We start from the raw sequence: 13,210 nt of genomic DNA on the forward strand, positions 1-13,210 counted from the left end.
GGGGAATACAGTCCAGGCATAAACTAATGGTGAATCTAGCCTGAAATGATTTTTCTGCATTAATCCTCGACTTCAAAATATTTCTCTCTACGATATAATTAGTGCTTGATTATTTTTTGTTCAGATGATTTATTCATGTAATAATGCAGATTTTGGTGCCTAGAGGAAGTAAAATAACTACAGAACTTGCGGTTGAGAGATAGTGCTGTGTTAGTAGCACCTAAATTATAAATCACGTGACCACTGGCATTCATGCAGTGATTATGGGATGCAGGTCAGTAAGACCCAGACAGTTTTTAAACCACTAACAAGTGAACTCTCAGACACACAATTGAACTCTGAGACACTAGCAATTGAACTCATGTGAAATCAGTCTACAGAGGCTAAGAGCTGCTCATTCACACTCCAACCACTGCTTTTGTAAGTGGAATTTTCAAACTACAAATAAATTATTATGGGAGGGTAAACAAGACCCCCCTAGGGAGCTGATGTACACAAAGCCTGCTGCTCTTGCAAGATCTATTTCTACTACTAGCTTTGCTGGAGAGGTTGAGAACTGTAGCAGAATGAAACAGCTAAGCTATGGACTGATAACTTTGGAAATGGAAGAAAAAAGAAAATTCTACATGAAAGTCAAATGTGTTAGTCTCTTGGGCAGCATCGGGGGGATGTTGCTGGAAGAACCCATGTAAACTGAAGGATAGCTCTTTCAAAATATACAATTTTGTTCTGTTTATTTCTGTATTAAAATATTTCTAACTTTATTTTGAAACATTTCCCTTTCCAACCCAAGTGTTGTTCTGTTTGCATTTTTGATGGAACTACTTGTCTTTGCAATGAAAATGTGTGAAACATTTGAATTTTCACAAGTTTCAAAGACAAAAGCCATTTTTGCTTGAAAACTGGACTAATTTTAACTCAGAAATATTGTGTATATTCATGATACAAAAAGTCAGTTTAGTCAAAGAGACCAAAGCCCATGTCATCATCAGATTCCTCAGATTCTTCTTTCTTCTCCTCAGCAGGGGCAGCCCCACCAGCAGCAGCAGCACCCCCAGAAGGAGCAGCAGCAGCTGGAGCACCACCAGCTCCTACATTACAGATCAGGCTTCCAATGTCAATGTTGGCTAGAGCCTTGGTGAACAGGCCCAGCCAGAAAGGTTCAGCATTTACTCCAGCTGCTTTAATAAGTGCATTAATTTTGTCCTCCGTGACGGTGACTTCGTTGTCATGCAGGATGAGCGCGGCGTAGATGCAGGCGAGCTCGGAGCTGGAGGCCATGGCTGAATGGGCAGGTGGTGGTGGAGCGCGATGCTAGTTGCCAGGATGTAATGGCCTTAGCTTCAGCTGAAGGACAAAGCACCTTTTGTGGCCAGAGAGATGAGAACCATTCATGACACTTTTTTCAAATGCACTTATTTCCATATGGAAAAGCAAAAAAATTAGAGTTTGTTACAGATATTTCTCATATCTGTGCTGGGAAGTTTCTGGTCCGCACTGTGATTGGTCACATTTCTGGGGTTAACTGTACCTCTGTCCCCTCAGTGGTCTGCTTGAGGGTGCCAATTTAGGTTTCATGCTCCCAACCATCACCTCTGGATAGATAGCGACCTGCAGCCTTCTTCCTCCAGACTGGGGATGTAGGCTTGCAGTCTCCCTGCAATCCACTGTGTTTATCCCAGCAGGTCTGAGCTTAGCCTAAGGATATGTCTACACTGCAATTAAAAACCTGTGGCTGGCCCATGCCAGTTGACTCAGACTCATGGGGCTTAGGCTAAGGGGTTGTTTAATTGTGGTGGCAACGTTTGGGCTTGGCCTGGAGTCCAGGCTCTAGGACCTTGCAAGATGGGAGGGTCCCAAAGCTTGGGCTGCAGCTTGAGCCTGAATGTTTACACTGCAGCCCCTTAGCCTGAGCCCTGTGAGTCCGAGTCAGCTGGCACGGGCCAGCCAAGGGCCAGCCACAGGTATCTAATTGCAGTATAGACATACCCATAGAGGCCCAGATCCACAAAATGACTTGGCATTACAAAGGTGAGTGTCACAGTGCCTAACTTTTAGGAGCCTAGGAAATCATAGGAACAATACTGTGACACTGCAAAGCCTAAATTATGTGCCTATACTCCTATACAATGAATGGGGAGAGAGAGGTGCCTCAGAATGGGAAGCACAAAAGCTAGCACACTATGTGGGGGAGCCATTTAAGCTAGCCAGTGGAAGATACCAAAGGGAGGCATGTGTCCTAGGCTCCATCCCTCTTGTGGATATAGATACCTATCTCTGCTAGTAACCCACAACTGGGAACTCCTCTCCTGATGGTAGCATGTGCTGGACTATAGGATCTTCTGATTTGGATCTCCCTCAATCTCTCCTGTTGATGTTGTTCCACTTTAAATAATTATATTGGGCCAGACAAAGAATGAGACTCACTCTATAACCCAGTGGTTAGAGCACTAACCTGAAAGGTGGGTTCAAATCCTTTCTCCTCAGCATGCAGAGGGGGGGAGTTGAACTGGGGTTTCCCACATCCTAGGTGAGTACCCTAACCAGTGGACTAAAGGAATATCCTCCTCCTTTCCCCTCCCCCTGACTTTTTGTGTGAAGTTAGGTGGCCTCTGAGCACGCTTACTGGCTCAGACTCGGCACGTGACTTAGGTGGAGGAATACCTATCTTCCCCCAGTTTTTGGAAGTTTTTGTAACGTGTAGGGGACAATTTCCTGGTGCAAGTGCTGGAGAAACCAACTAGGGGCAGAGCTCTTCTTGACCTGCTGCTCACAAACCGGGAAGAATTAGTAGGGGAAGCAAAAGTGGATGTGAACCTGGGAGGCAGTGACCATGAGATGGTCGAGTTCAGGATCCTGACACAAGGAAGAAAGGAGCGCAACAGAATACGGGCCCTGGACTTCAGAAAAGCAGACTTTGACTCCCTCCCCTGATGGGCAGGATCCCCTGGGAGAACAACACGAGGGGCAAAGGAGTCCAGGAGAGCTGGCTGTATTCTAAAGAATCCTTATTGAGGTTGCAGGAAGAAACCATCCCAATGTGTAGAAAGAATAGTAAATAAGGCAGGCAACCAGCTTGGCTTAACAGTGAAATCCTTGCTGATCTTAAACACAAAAAAGAAGCTTACAAGAAGAGGAAGATTGGACAAATGACCAGGGAGGAGTATAAAAATATTGCTCAGGCATGCAGGAGTGAAATCAGGAAGGCCAAATCACATTTGGAGTTGCAGCTAGCAAGAGATGTTAAGAGTAACAAGAAGGGTTTCTTCAGGTATGTTAGCAACAAGAAGAAAGTCAAGGAAAGTGTGGGCCCCTTACCAGGGCCGGTGCAAGGATGTTTCGTGCCCTAGGTGAAACTTTCACCTTGCGCCCTCCCCTGTACCCGAGCCCCCGCCCTGAGGTGCCCCCCTGCAGCAGCTACCCCATTCCTCTGGGGAGGAGGCAGAGCAGGGGTGAACTGGGGCGGGGAGTTCCCCTGCGTGCCGCCCCACCCCCTTACTTGCTGCAGGCAGCCCTCCCCACGCCCCCTGCCCCAGTTCCCTCCGCTTAAATGCCGGCGGTGATCAGGGCGGCCGAAGATCCGGCCTCTGCGGTTGCTGCCGAAGAAAATGCCGCTCCCCAAATCCTAGCGCCCTAGGCGACTGCCTAGATCACCTAATAGGTTGTACCGGCCCTGCCCCTTACTGAATGAGGGAGGCAACCTAGTGACAGAGGATGTGGAAAAAGCTAATGTATTCAATGCTTTTTTTGCCTGTCTTCACGAACAAGATCAGCTCCCAGACTGCTGCACTGGGCAGCACAACATGGGGAGGAGGTGACCAGCCCTCTGTGGAGAAAGAAGTGGTTCAGGACTATTTAGAAAAGCAGGATAAGCACAAATCCATGGGTCCAGATGCGCTGCATCCAAGGGTGCTAAAGGAGTTGGCGGATGTGATTGCAGAGCCATTGGCCATTATCTTTGAAAACTCATCGTGATCAGGGGAGGTCCTGGATGACTGGAAAAAGGCTAGTGTAGTGCCCACCTTTAAAAAAGTGAAGGAGGAGAATCCAGGGAACTAAAGGCCAGTCAGCCTCACCTCAATCCCTGGAAAAATCATGGAGCAGGTCCTCAAGGAATCAATTCTGATGCACTTAGAGGAGAGGAAAGTGATCAGGAACAGTTAGCATGGATTCACCAAGGGCAAGTCATGCCTAACTAACCTAATTGCCTTCTATGAGGAGATAACTGGGTCTGTGGATGAGGGGAAAAGCAGTGGATGTGTTATTCCTTGCCTTTAGCAAAGCTTTTGATATGGTCTCCCACAGTATTTTTGCCGGCAAGTTAAAGAAGTATGGGCTGGATGAATGGCCTATAAGGTGGATAGAAAGCTGGCTAGATTGTTGGGCTCAATGGGTAGTGATCAATGGCTCCATGTCTAGTTGGCAGCCGGTATCAAGCGGAGTTCCCCAGGGGTCGGTCCTGGGGTCGGTTTTGGTCAATATCTTCATTAATGATCTCGAGTATGGCATGGACTGCACTCTCAGCAAGTTTGCAGATGACACTAAACTGGGAGGAGTGGTAGATACGCTGGAGGGTAGGGATAGGATACAGAGGTACCTAGAAAAATTAGAGGACTGGGCCAAAAGAAACCTGATGAGGTTCAACAAATACAAGTGCAGAGTCCTGCACTTAGGATGGAAGAATCCCATGCACTGCTACAGACTAGGAACCTAACGGCTAGGCAGCAGTTCTGCAGAAAAGGACCTAGGGGTTACAGTGGATGAGAAGCTGGATATGAGTCAACAGTGTGCCCTTGTTGCCAAGAAGGCCAATGGCATTTTGGGCTGTGTAGTGATGTGGACTCACCCCTGCAGCACCTCCTGCTGGTTGTCTCAGGGAATTAGCTCTTCCAGTGTCTGGCGCACCCTCTACAGGCCAGTGATCTGCCTTACCGCTGGCCCATGTCCCTCCCAGGACCTGGTGCCCCTTTTACCTGGGGTGCTGCCCCTCTGGCAGTAACCCCTCACAGCCTCAGGGTCTCCCCCACCCACTATCCCCACTTTGCCTCAGTGTTAGGCTACCTCCAGTTCCCATCTAGCCCCCACTCACTGGGGTGGACTGCAGTGTACGCCACTCATCATAGGCAAAGGGGGTTCGGACCTGCTGCCTCTGCCTACCCATGGGCTGCCCCCAGCAACCCAGTACCTAATAGGCCTTACCAGGCCTGCAGCCTGGGGCTTTCCTAGGCAAGAGCTCCCCAGCTCCCTTGACCTTTCCCAGCTCTGCTCCAATCTAGGTTCCCTGCTTGGCACCTTGCAACCAGGCCGTTCTCCCTCTACAGGCAGAGGGAGACGGTCTGGGCCTCTGGCTCACTGCCTTTTATAGGGGCCAGCTGGGCCTGATTGGAGCATGGTCCCAGCTGAGCCTACTTTTCCCCCAATCAGCAGGGGGGTTGGACTAGATGGCCTCCTGAGGTCTCTTCCAACACTGATATTCTATGATTCTATGATTGCTAGCGGAGATAAGCACCTTTTCCCATGAGAGGGGCAGGGCTTAGGACACACCCCTCTAGTCGACATCTCCCATTGGCAAGCTTAGGCACACAGCTGCCTAGCATGCTTGGTTTTGTGGGTTGGATTCTAAGGGTATGTCTACACTACGAAATTAGGTCGATTTTATAGAAGTCGATCTTTAGACATTGATTTTATACAGTTGATTGTGTACATCCCCACTAAGCACATTAAGCTGGCGGAATACGGTGGCTATGGCTAGCATTGACTCATGGAGCAGTGCACTGTGGGTAGCTATCCCACAGTTCCCACAGTCTCCACTGCCCATTGGAATTCTGGGTTAAGCTCCCAATGCCTGATGGGGCAAAAACATTGTTGCGGGTGGTTTTGGGTACATGTTGTCAGTCTCCCCTCCCTTCCTCCCTCCCTCCGTGAAAGCAACAGCAGACAATCGTTTCGTGCCTTTTTTGCTGGGTTACCCATGCAGATGCCATAGCATGGCAAGCATAGAGCCTGCTCAGCTCAGCGCTGCTGTTGTGAGCATTGTAAACACCTCATGCATTATCCTTCAGTATGTGCAGAACCTGGCTAAGAGATGCCAGCACGAGGATGACTGTGAGGAGGACATGGACACAGATGTTCCTGAAAGCATGGGATGTGGCAATTGGGACATCATGGCGGGAGTGGGGCTGGTTAATACAGTGGAACGCTGATTCTGGGCCCGGCAAACAAGCACACACTGGTGGCACCGCATAGTGTTGCAGGTATGGGATGATTCACAGTGGCTGCGAAACTTTTGCATGCGTAAGCCCATTTTCCTTAAACTTTGTGAGTTGCTTTCCCCTGCCCTGAAGCGGAGGAATACCAAGCTGAGAGCTGCCCTGACAGTTGAGAAGTGAGTGGCGATAGCCCTGTGGAAGCTTGCAACGCCTGACTGCACAATTTGGAGTGGGCAAATCTACTGTGGAGACTGTGTGATCCAAGTAGCCAATGCAATCACTGATGTTCTGTTATTAAGGGTGGTGACTCTGGGAAATGTGCAGGTCATACTGGATTGCTTTGCTGCAATGGGGTTCCCTAACTGTGGTGGGGCGATAGACGGAACCCATATCCCGATCTTGGCACCGGACCACCTTGCCAACCAGTACATAAACTGCAAGGGGTACTTCTCAATGGATCACAAGGGACATTTCACCGACATCAACGTGGGATGGCTGGGAAAGGTGCATGATGCTCGCATCTTTAGGAACTCCGGGCTGTTTGAGCAGCTGCAAGAAGGTACTTACTTCCCAGACCAGAAAATTACCTTTGGGAATGTTGAAATGCCAATAGTTATCCTTGGGGACACAGCCTACCCCTTGCTCCCATGGCTCATGAAGCCATACACAGGTAGCCTGGACAGTAGTAAGGAGCAGTTCAACTATAGGCTGAGCAAGTGCAGAATGGTGGTAGAATGTGCCTTTGGGCGTTTAAAAGCTCGCTGGCGCTGTTTGCTGACTAGGTTAGACCTCAGCGCAACCAGCATTCTCATTGTTATTGCTGCTTGCTGTGTCCTCCATAATATCTCTGAGTAAGGGGGAAACGTTTATGGCAGGGTGGGAGGTTGAGGCAAATCTCCTGGGGGCCGATTTTGAGCTGCCAGACACCAGGGCGATTAGAAGAGCGTAGCTAGGCATGCTGCACACCAGAGAGACTTTGAAAACCAGTTTCATGACTGGCCAGGCTATGGTGTGACAGTTATCAGAAGGGTAGTTTTTTTAGTCTGGATCTGTAAAAAGCGACAGAGTCCTGTGGCACCTTATAGACTAACAGACGTATTGGAGCATAAGCTTTTGTGGGTGAATACCCACTTCAGACACATATAGACTCCAGCTTCAGGGTCGGGGATCCTGCCTTGGGAGGGTATTGTGTGACAGTTGTGTGTGTTTCTCCTTGATGCAAACCCACCCCCTTTGTTGATTTTAATTCCCTGTAAGCCAACCACCCTCCTCCCTTCGGTCACACCTGACAAAGGAAATAAAGTCACTATTGTTTTGAAACAATGCATTCTTTCTTTATTAATTAAAAAAAAAAACTGACAAGGTAGCCTGGGTGTGGTGTGGTAGGGTGGGGAAGGAGGGAAGGAGAAGGCCACATTGCTTATTGTAGCCACACTACAAATGAAAACTGTTTGAATGACAGCCTTCTGTTGCTTGGGCTGTCCTCTGGAGTGGAGTGGAGTGGCTGGGTGCCCGGAGCGCCCCCCCCCCCCCGCGGCGTTCTTGGACGTCTGGATGAGGAAGATATGGAACTTGGGGAGGAGGGCAAGCGGTTATACAGTGGATGCAGGGGGGGTCTGTGCTTTTGTTGGCTTTTCTGCAGCTCCACCAGATGCCTCATTATGTCTGTTTGCTCCCCCATTAGCCTCAGCATTGCTGCCTGCCTCTGCTCATCGTGCTCACTGTGTGCTTTCCTGGCCTCTGTCACTGAATACCTCCATGTATTCAGCTGTGTCCTATCAGTGCGGGAGGACTGCATGAGCTCAGAAAACATGTCATCACAAGTGCTTTTTTTTTTGCCTTCTAATCTGCGATAACCTCAGGGATGGAGATGATAGGAGGAGCGTAGAAACATTTGCATCTGTGGGGGGATAAAAAGGGAGAGTAAAATTTAAGAAGATACATTTCTAAGAACAAAATGGAGACTCTTTCACAGTGAATCAAGCAATTCACAGCAGACAGCACATGGGCTTTAGGTACAAGGTCGCATTTTGCCTTTTACATTGAGCACCTGCCGATATGGTGACACATCACACGCAGCTGGGCAACAGAATTCGGTTTCCAGGCAGCCATGGTAAGCCAAAGGGTACGTGGGGTTGGCTTCTTATGCCTTCATAACATGTGGGAATGGTTTCAAACTGCAGCGCCCTCCTTTCCCATAGCAAGCAATGCCAGTTGGGTTTCACATTTAAAAGGAGGGGCTGCGGTTTTCAGGTGGATGTGCAGCACACACTTCCTCTGACCCCACAGTGTGGCTATTCTCTGGGATGATCCTTTCACCTCTTCCCCCACTGCATGGCTATTCTCCGGAATGATCCCTTTTAGTCAAGCGCAAACAGCCCAGCATGAACGGGGTCCTTTTACTGATCCCTTACAAAAATTCCCCTATTTCAACCAGGTGACCATGAATGATATCACTCCCCTGAGGCTAACACAGAAAGATATAGACGGAATGTTGCTTGAGTGCAACCAAAATCCAAGGCCATTCGCTGCCATGCTTTGTGCTGCAATGATTCCAGACTATTTGCTACTCGCTTGGCATGGTAAAGTGTCCTATCGTGGAGGATGAAATAAGGCAGCCCTCCCCAGAAACCTTCTGCAAAGGTTTTCAGAGTACCTCCAGGGGAGCTTCACAGAGGTGTCCCTGGAGGATTCCTGCTCCATCCCCAGACACGTTAACAGACTTTTCCAGTAGTTGTACTGGCCGCAAATGCATCCCAATTCTTCAGGACAAATCAAAATTAAACACTATTGCTTTTAAACCCTGTACTGTAGTTAAAAATGTGTACTCACCAGAGGTGCCTTCTCTGGCTTCAGGGTCAGGGATCCTGCCTTGGGAGGGTATTGGCTCCTGGGTGATGAAAAGGTCCTGGCTGCTGGGGAGAATGGATTCACCAGTTGCCTGCTGCGCATTCTCCTCCTCCTCCTCCTCCTCTTCCTCATCCACAAAATCCTCCTCCCTGTTGCATGAGACTCCCCTCTTGCAGGTGTCCATGGACAGTGGTGGGGTAGTGGTAGGGTCTCCCCCTAGAATGCCATGCAGCTGATCATAGAAGTGGCATGTATGGGGCTCTGACCAGGAAAAACCATTTGCCTCCTTTGTCTTTTGGTAGGTTTGCCTAAGCTCCTTGACTTTCACGCAGCACTGCTGTGTGTCCCTGTTGTAGCCTCTGTCCACCATGCCCTGTGCGATTTTGGCATATATATTAGCATTTCTTCTTTTTGATCAGCATTTGGCCTGCACAGATTCTTCTCCCCATACAGCAATCAGATCCAGTGTCTCCCGTTCGGTCCATGCTGGAGCTTGTTTGCAATTCTGGGGGGATTGCATGGTCACCTGTGCTGCTGAGCTCACCACGCTGACCAAACAGGAAATGAAATTCAAAATTTCCTGGGGCTTTTCCTGTGTACCTGGCTAGTGCATCGGAGTTGAAAGTGCTATCCAGAGCGGTCACTCTGGGATAGCCCCTGGAGGCCAATACCATTGAATTGCATCGATCTGCACTACCCCAAATTTGACCCAGCAAGGTCAATTTTAGCCCTACTCCCCTCGCCAGGGAGGAGTACAGAAGTTAATTTTAAGAGCCCTTTAGGTCGACGGAATCGGGTTGGTTGTGTGGATGCATTCATTTTAAAATCAACCTAACACAGCTAAATTCGAACTAACCCCATAGTGTAGACCAGGGCTAAGTCACCATTTCTCCCCCTTCATTGTATAGGAAGACTAGGCTTCCTATACAATAACTCAGGCTGTGTGGATTGAAATTGTTCCTGTTATTTTCCTGCAGCACTGTACTGTAGACACTTCTTACATCAGCGGAAGGGGTTATTGATGTACTTAATCCACCGCTCCAAGAGGCAGTAACTAGGTCGACAGAAGGATTAGCCATGTCTACAGTTGGGGTTAGGTCAACCTAACTACAGTGCAAAAAGTTTACAGCTCTGAGTGACATATCTAGGTTGATCTAATTATTAAGTGTAGACCAGGCCTAAAAATTAGGTGTTGAGATGCTGTGTGTCACAATGCCTAAATCCCTTTGTGAATCTGGGCCTGTGTGTGCAAGTTTTAGTTAAAGGCTCAATCCAGCAGTTACTTTAAAATTCATTCTTCCAGGAATACAATCTAACTGTTTTTTGTGCAGCATACCTGGTACAAACTCTCAAAAGGCTTTACACAAAAGTATTATTCTGCTTTCTCGGGGAAATTGATTGATGCAAACTTACAAGCGGTTTTTAATCTTTTTTTCCAGTTTTTAGTTTTATGTTCTTTTACTCATGAATATTCTGATGTTTATTTATTTACTCACAGTCAGATCACGTGTAGTACATAATTACATACTTTATCATTTACTGACTGATTTATTACACGCTGTATTGATATAATAATATATCCTACCATGCAGAGCTGAGGAGCCATACCTTCATCAAATGGTGCTTCAGAGAGACGCACACTAATCAGAGAGCTGTCCTGTCACTGCATTTAGATGGCATTTGCACTGTCACAACATATAAACACAGTGTTGTGACACGGATATCACAATGCAGTGTCAGGACACCACTCTGCATGTGTTTTGTGACTATCAGCAACTCCATTCAGTAACATTCATTCTTTTGTCTGCCCCTTCCTTGTTTCTTGGGAAAAGGGTGTTTCTTCTCACACTCTTTCCCTATTTCTCTTTCCTTCCTGAGGCCCAATCTTGCCTGGTGTTTTAGCATCTTGTGGAAGGTCCTGAATGCCTTTAATTGCCACTGAAGTCAGTTGAACATGAAGATGGTCAGCATCTTGCAGCTCATGCCCCTGGTTGCTTGAAAACTCATAGGGGTTTGGACTTGCATGTTTAGGGCAGTGGCCTAAGCTGCCTCACATGTGAGCGCCAGGATTCCACAAGAAATAAGGTACAGAGCCGAGAGAAATTGTATTTGGCTGCAGAGTCACACGTTGGATATTGCTGCATCAATATTGATACTTAAAAAAATGCCAAAATGAAAGTATGAGTCATTTCACTGGCCTATCTTATCACAGGATGTAATCAATAAATCATATGCCAGTTCTGGTCATTCTGCATGTCAGATGTGTCAAGTCACATGTCTACATCAGTGTCCAGACTGTCACAGATTGCTTGTTTGTTACTGTCTTTTTCTACCTCCTCAGTGCTGACTTAAGAGCTATTATCCCAAGTTCATAGTAATTGCAAGAAAATTCCATCTGTTTGCCCCAAAAGAAGGAAACCAAATAAAGAAATTCAAAGGAAACTGCACTTACTAACCACAACATGCCACCACCTGTGGCTTTGCTAAGGGATCCTCATGCTGATGGGAATTCCGTGAAGTAAACAAAGTGCCTTCCCAGTAAGAAATCTGCATAACCTCTAAGTCATGCCATTTCTCACCAACTGGTTGAGCTGAAAGATGAAAGTCACTTTTGATATTTACAGACCAGGAGTTATTGATTGTTGTGAGGCATATACAGACCAGTTCTATAGGGAAAATGCTTCTCAGTGGAAAATGAAGCTGATAGTAATTTTATTGTAAGGATGCTCTTTTGCCTGTCTTGTTCATTTGTCATATTGTAAACTAACCTAGTTCAAATGCAAGCTACAGTTTAAAATTGTACTGAAAATCAGACAGGAGTAAACAGATCCAATTCAGCACACCAGATGAGAATACAGATTACAAAAAATGTACAGATCTGAAGGGAGAAAGATAAAGCATCAGACTAAGAGCCAGGATATCAGGCTTCTATTCCTAACTCTGACAGAGAATTCCTGTGGAACCTTTGGACATAAGGTACAGAGGTTATTTTCCCCATTGTGAAATTAAGGTAACAATACTAACCTATATCACAGAAGTTTTGTGAGGCTTAAATTAATATTTGTAAATGGCTTTGAGACTGACAGAAGTGCAAATCATTATTTCAGTATTATACTCCTGGCTAGAATTTCCATAGTAAGGGAAGTTTGTTAATGTTGATTTTGGTTTGTTTTTCTGCTAAATAAGGGGACATTGTAATGTGTTTCTGAATCTACTGTCCTTTTTGGTATCTCACCGTGATTGATTTCCACTTAATCAAGGTTTATGGGCAAACCTTCAAAAAGCTACTCTGTTCTCACATCACATGTAGCATTTAGGAGCCTCCCTCAAGATGGCACTATTAAACTGCTTCACATACCTCTGAACACTTGCATAATCTTGTTTATGAAGTACTGAGGTCATTTTAAAGCTAAGATCACGCGATGCTAATTTGGCCAATTATTTTCAATTTCTTTTTGGCAAAATGCCTTTTTTATGTCTAGATGCAGACATTTAAAGGCAATGTTTGTGTGAAAGCTCTGCCAATAGATTTTTGCAGTCAGGGAGTGCTAACTGAAAAATTGCTGGGATTACAGTTTTGAATCTGTTTGAGAAACTGTGAATCCCACTGAATCAGTTGCAATGTTGCATCACATTCCTCTCAGTCCTTCAGCTGAAACGCAGGATGTGCACTATGGGGGAAGATACAAAGGATACGGGGAAAGAGGATTTATTCCTCCAGGCTCTGTGAGCTTAGGTCACCTTCTCCATGCAGATATTCTTAATCCCCAAGCACCGTGCCCCACCCCATCTCACTTCTGTTCCTGTTTTCTCCTCCATTGTCTCCAGTACTTAATTGTGGCCTGGCCTTAGTGGTTCCTCCCCTTTAGTTGAGGGTCAGGCCTTTAGTTTTTGGTAGGCCTAAACCCACCTGTCCCAATACTGCAAATAGTACCGTACCCCAGCTGGCCTCTAGACACTGTGGAGTTCCCATGGTGGGTCTGGGCTTTCTGTGCAAGAAAGGGAGAGGGGGCAGGGAAGAGCCAGGGGGATGCTCATTTTTGTCTCCCTCACCCAGACCCTCCAGGAAATCCACCAAATAGCTTCATTAATCCTGAGTCTGCAGTGACCTTTGTATATCCAATCCTCCTAGCTGTGAGCATCCCCTTAAT

General features: G+C 46.9%; 1 protein-coding gene across 2 annotated transcripts; it reads right to left on the reverse strand.

The window, feature by feature from the left end:
* Window positions 1–957: 957 nt before the first annotated feature.
* On the reverse strand, window positions 958–1,281 carry LOC120402157 (60S acidic ribosomal protein P1-like). Of its 2 annotated transcripts, XM_039532590.1 has the most exons (2): window positions 1,211–1,281; window positions 958–1,135 (listed from the first exon to the last, which is right to left on the reverse strand). In XM_039532590.1, exons 1-2 carry the CDS (start codon window positions 1,279–1,281, stop codon window positions 958–960), a joined length of 249 nt encoding a protein of 82 aa, XP_039388524.1. The 2 variants fall into 2 exon arrangements, with proteins under 2 accessions (XP_039388524.1, XP_039388523.1); XM_039532589.1 differs by having other exon boundaries at window positions 958–1,281.
* Between the last annotated feature and the right edge of the window lie 11,929 nt (window positions 1,282–13,210).

The sequence above is a fragment of the Mauremys reevesii genome, linkage group 3, assembly GCF_016161935.1.
Source record: "Mauremys reevesii isolate NIE-2019 linkage group 3, ASM1616193v1, whole genome shotgun sequence".
Classification (NCBI taxonomy): Eukaryota; Metazoa; Chordata; order Testudines; family Geoemydidae; genus Mauremys; species Mauremys reevesii.

Coding starts and splice junctions, on each gene's coding strand:
- LOC120402157 (XM_039532589.1), bottom strand. CDS start 1,281: ATGGCCTCCAGCTCCGAGCTCGCCTGCATCTACGCCGCGCTCATCCTG.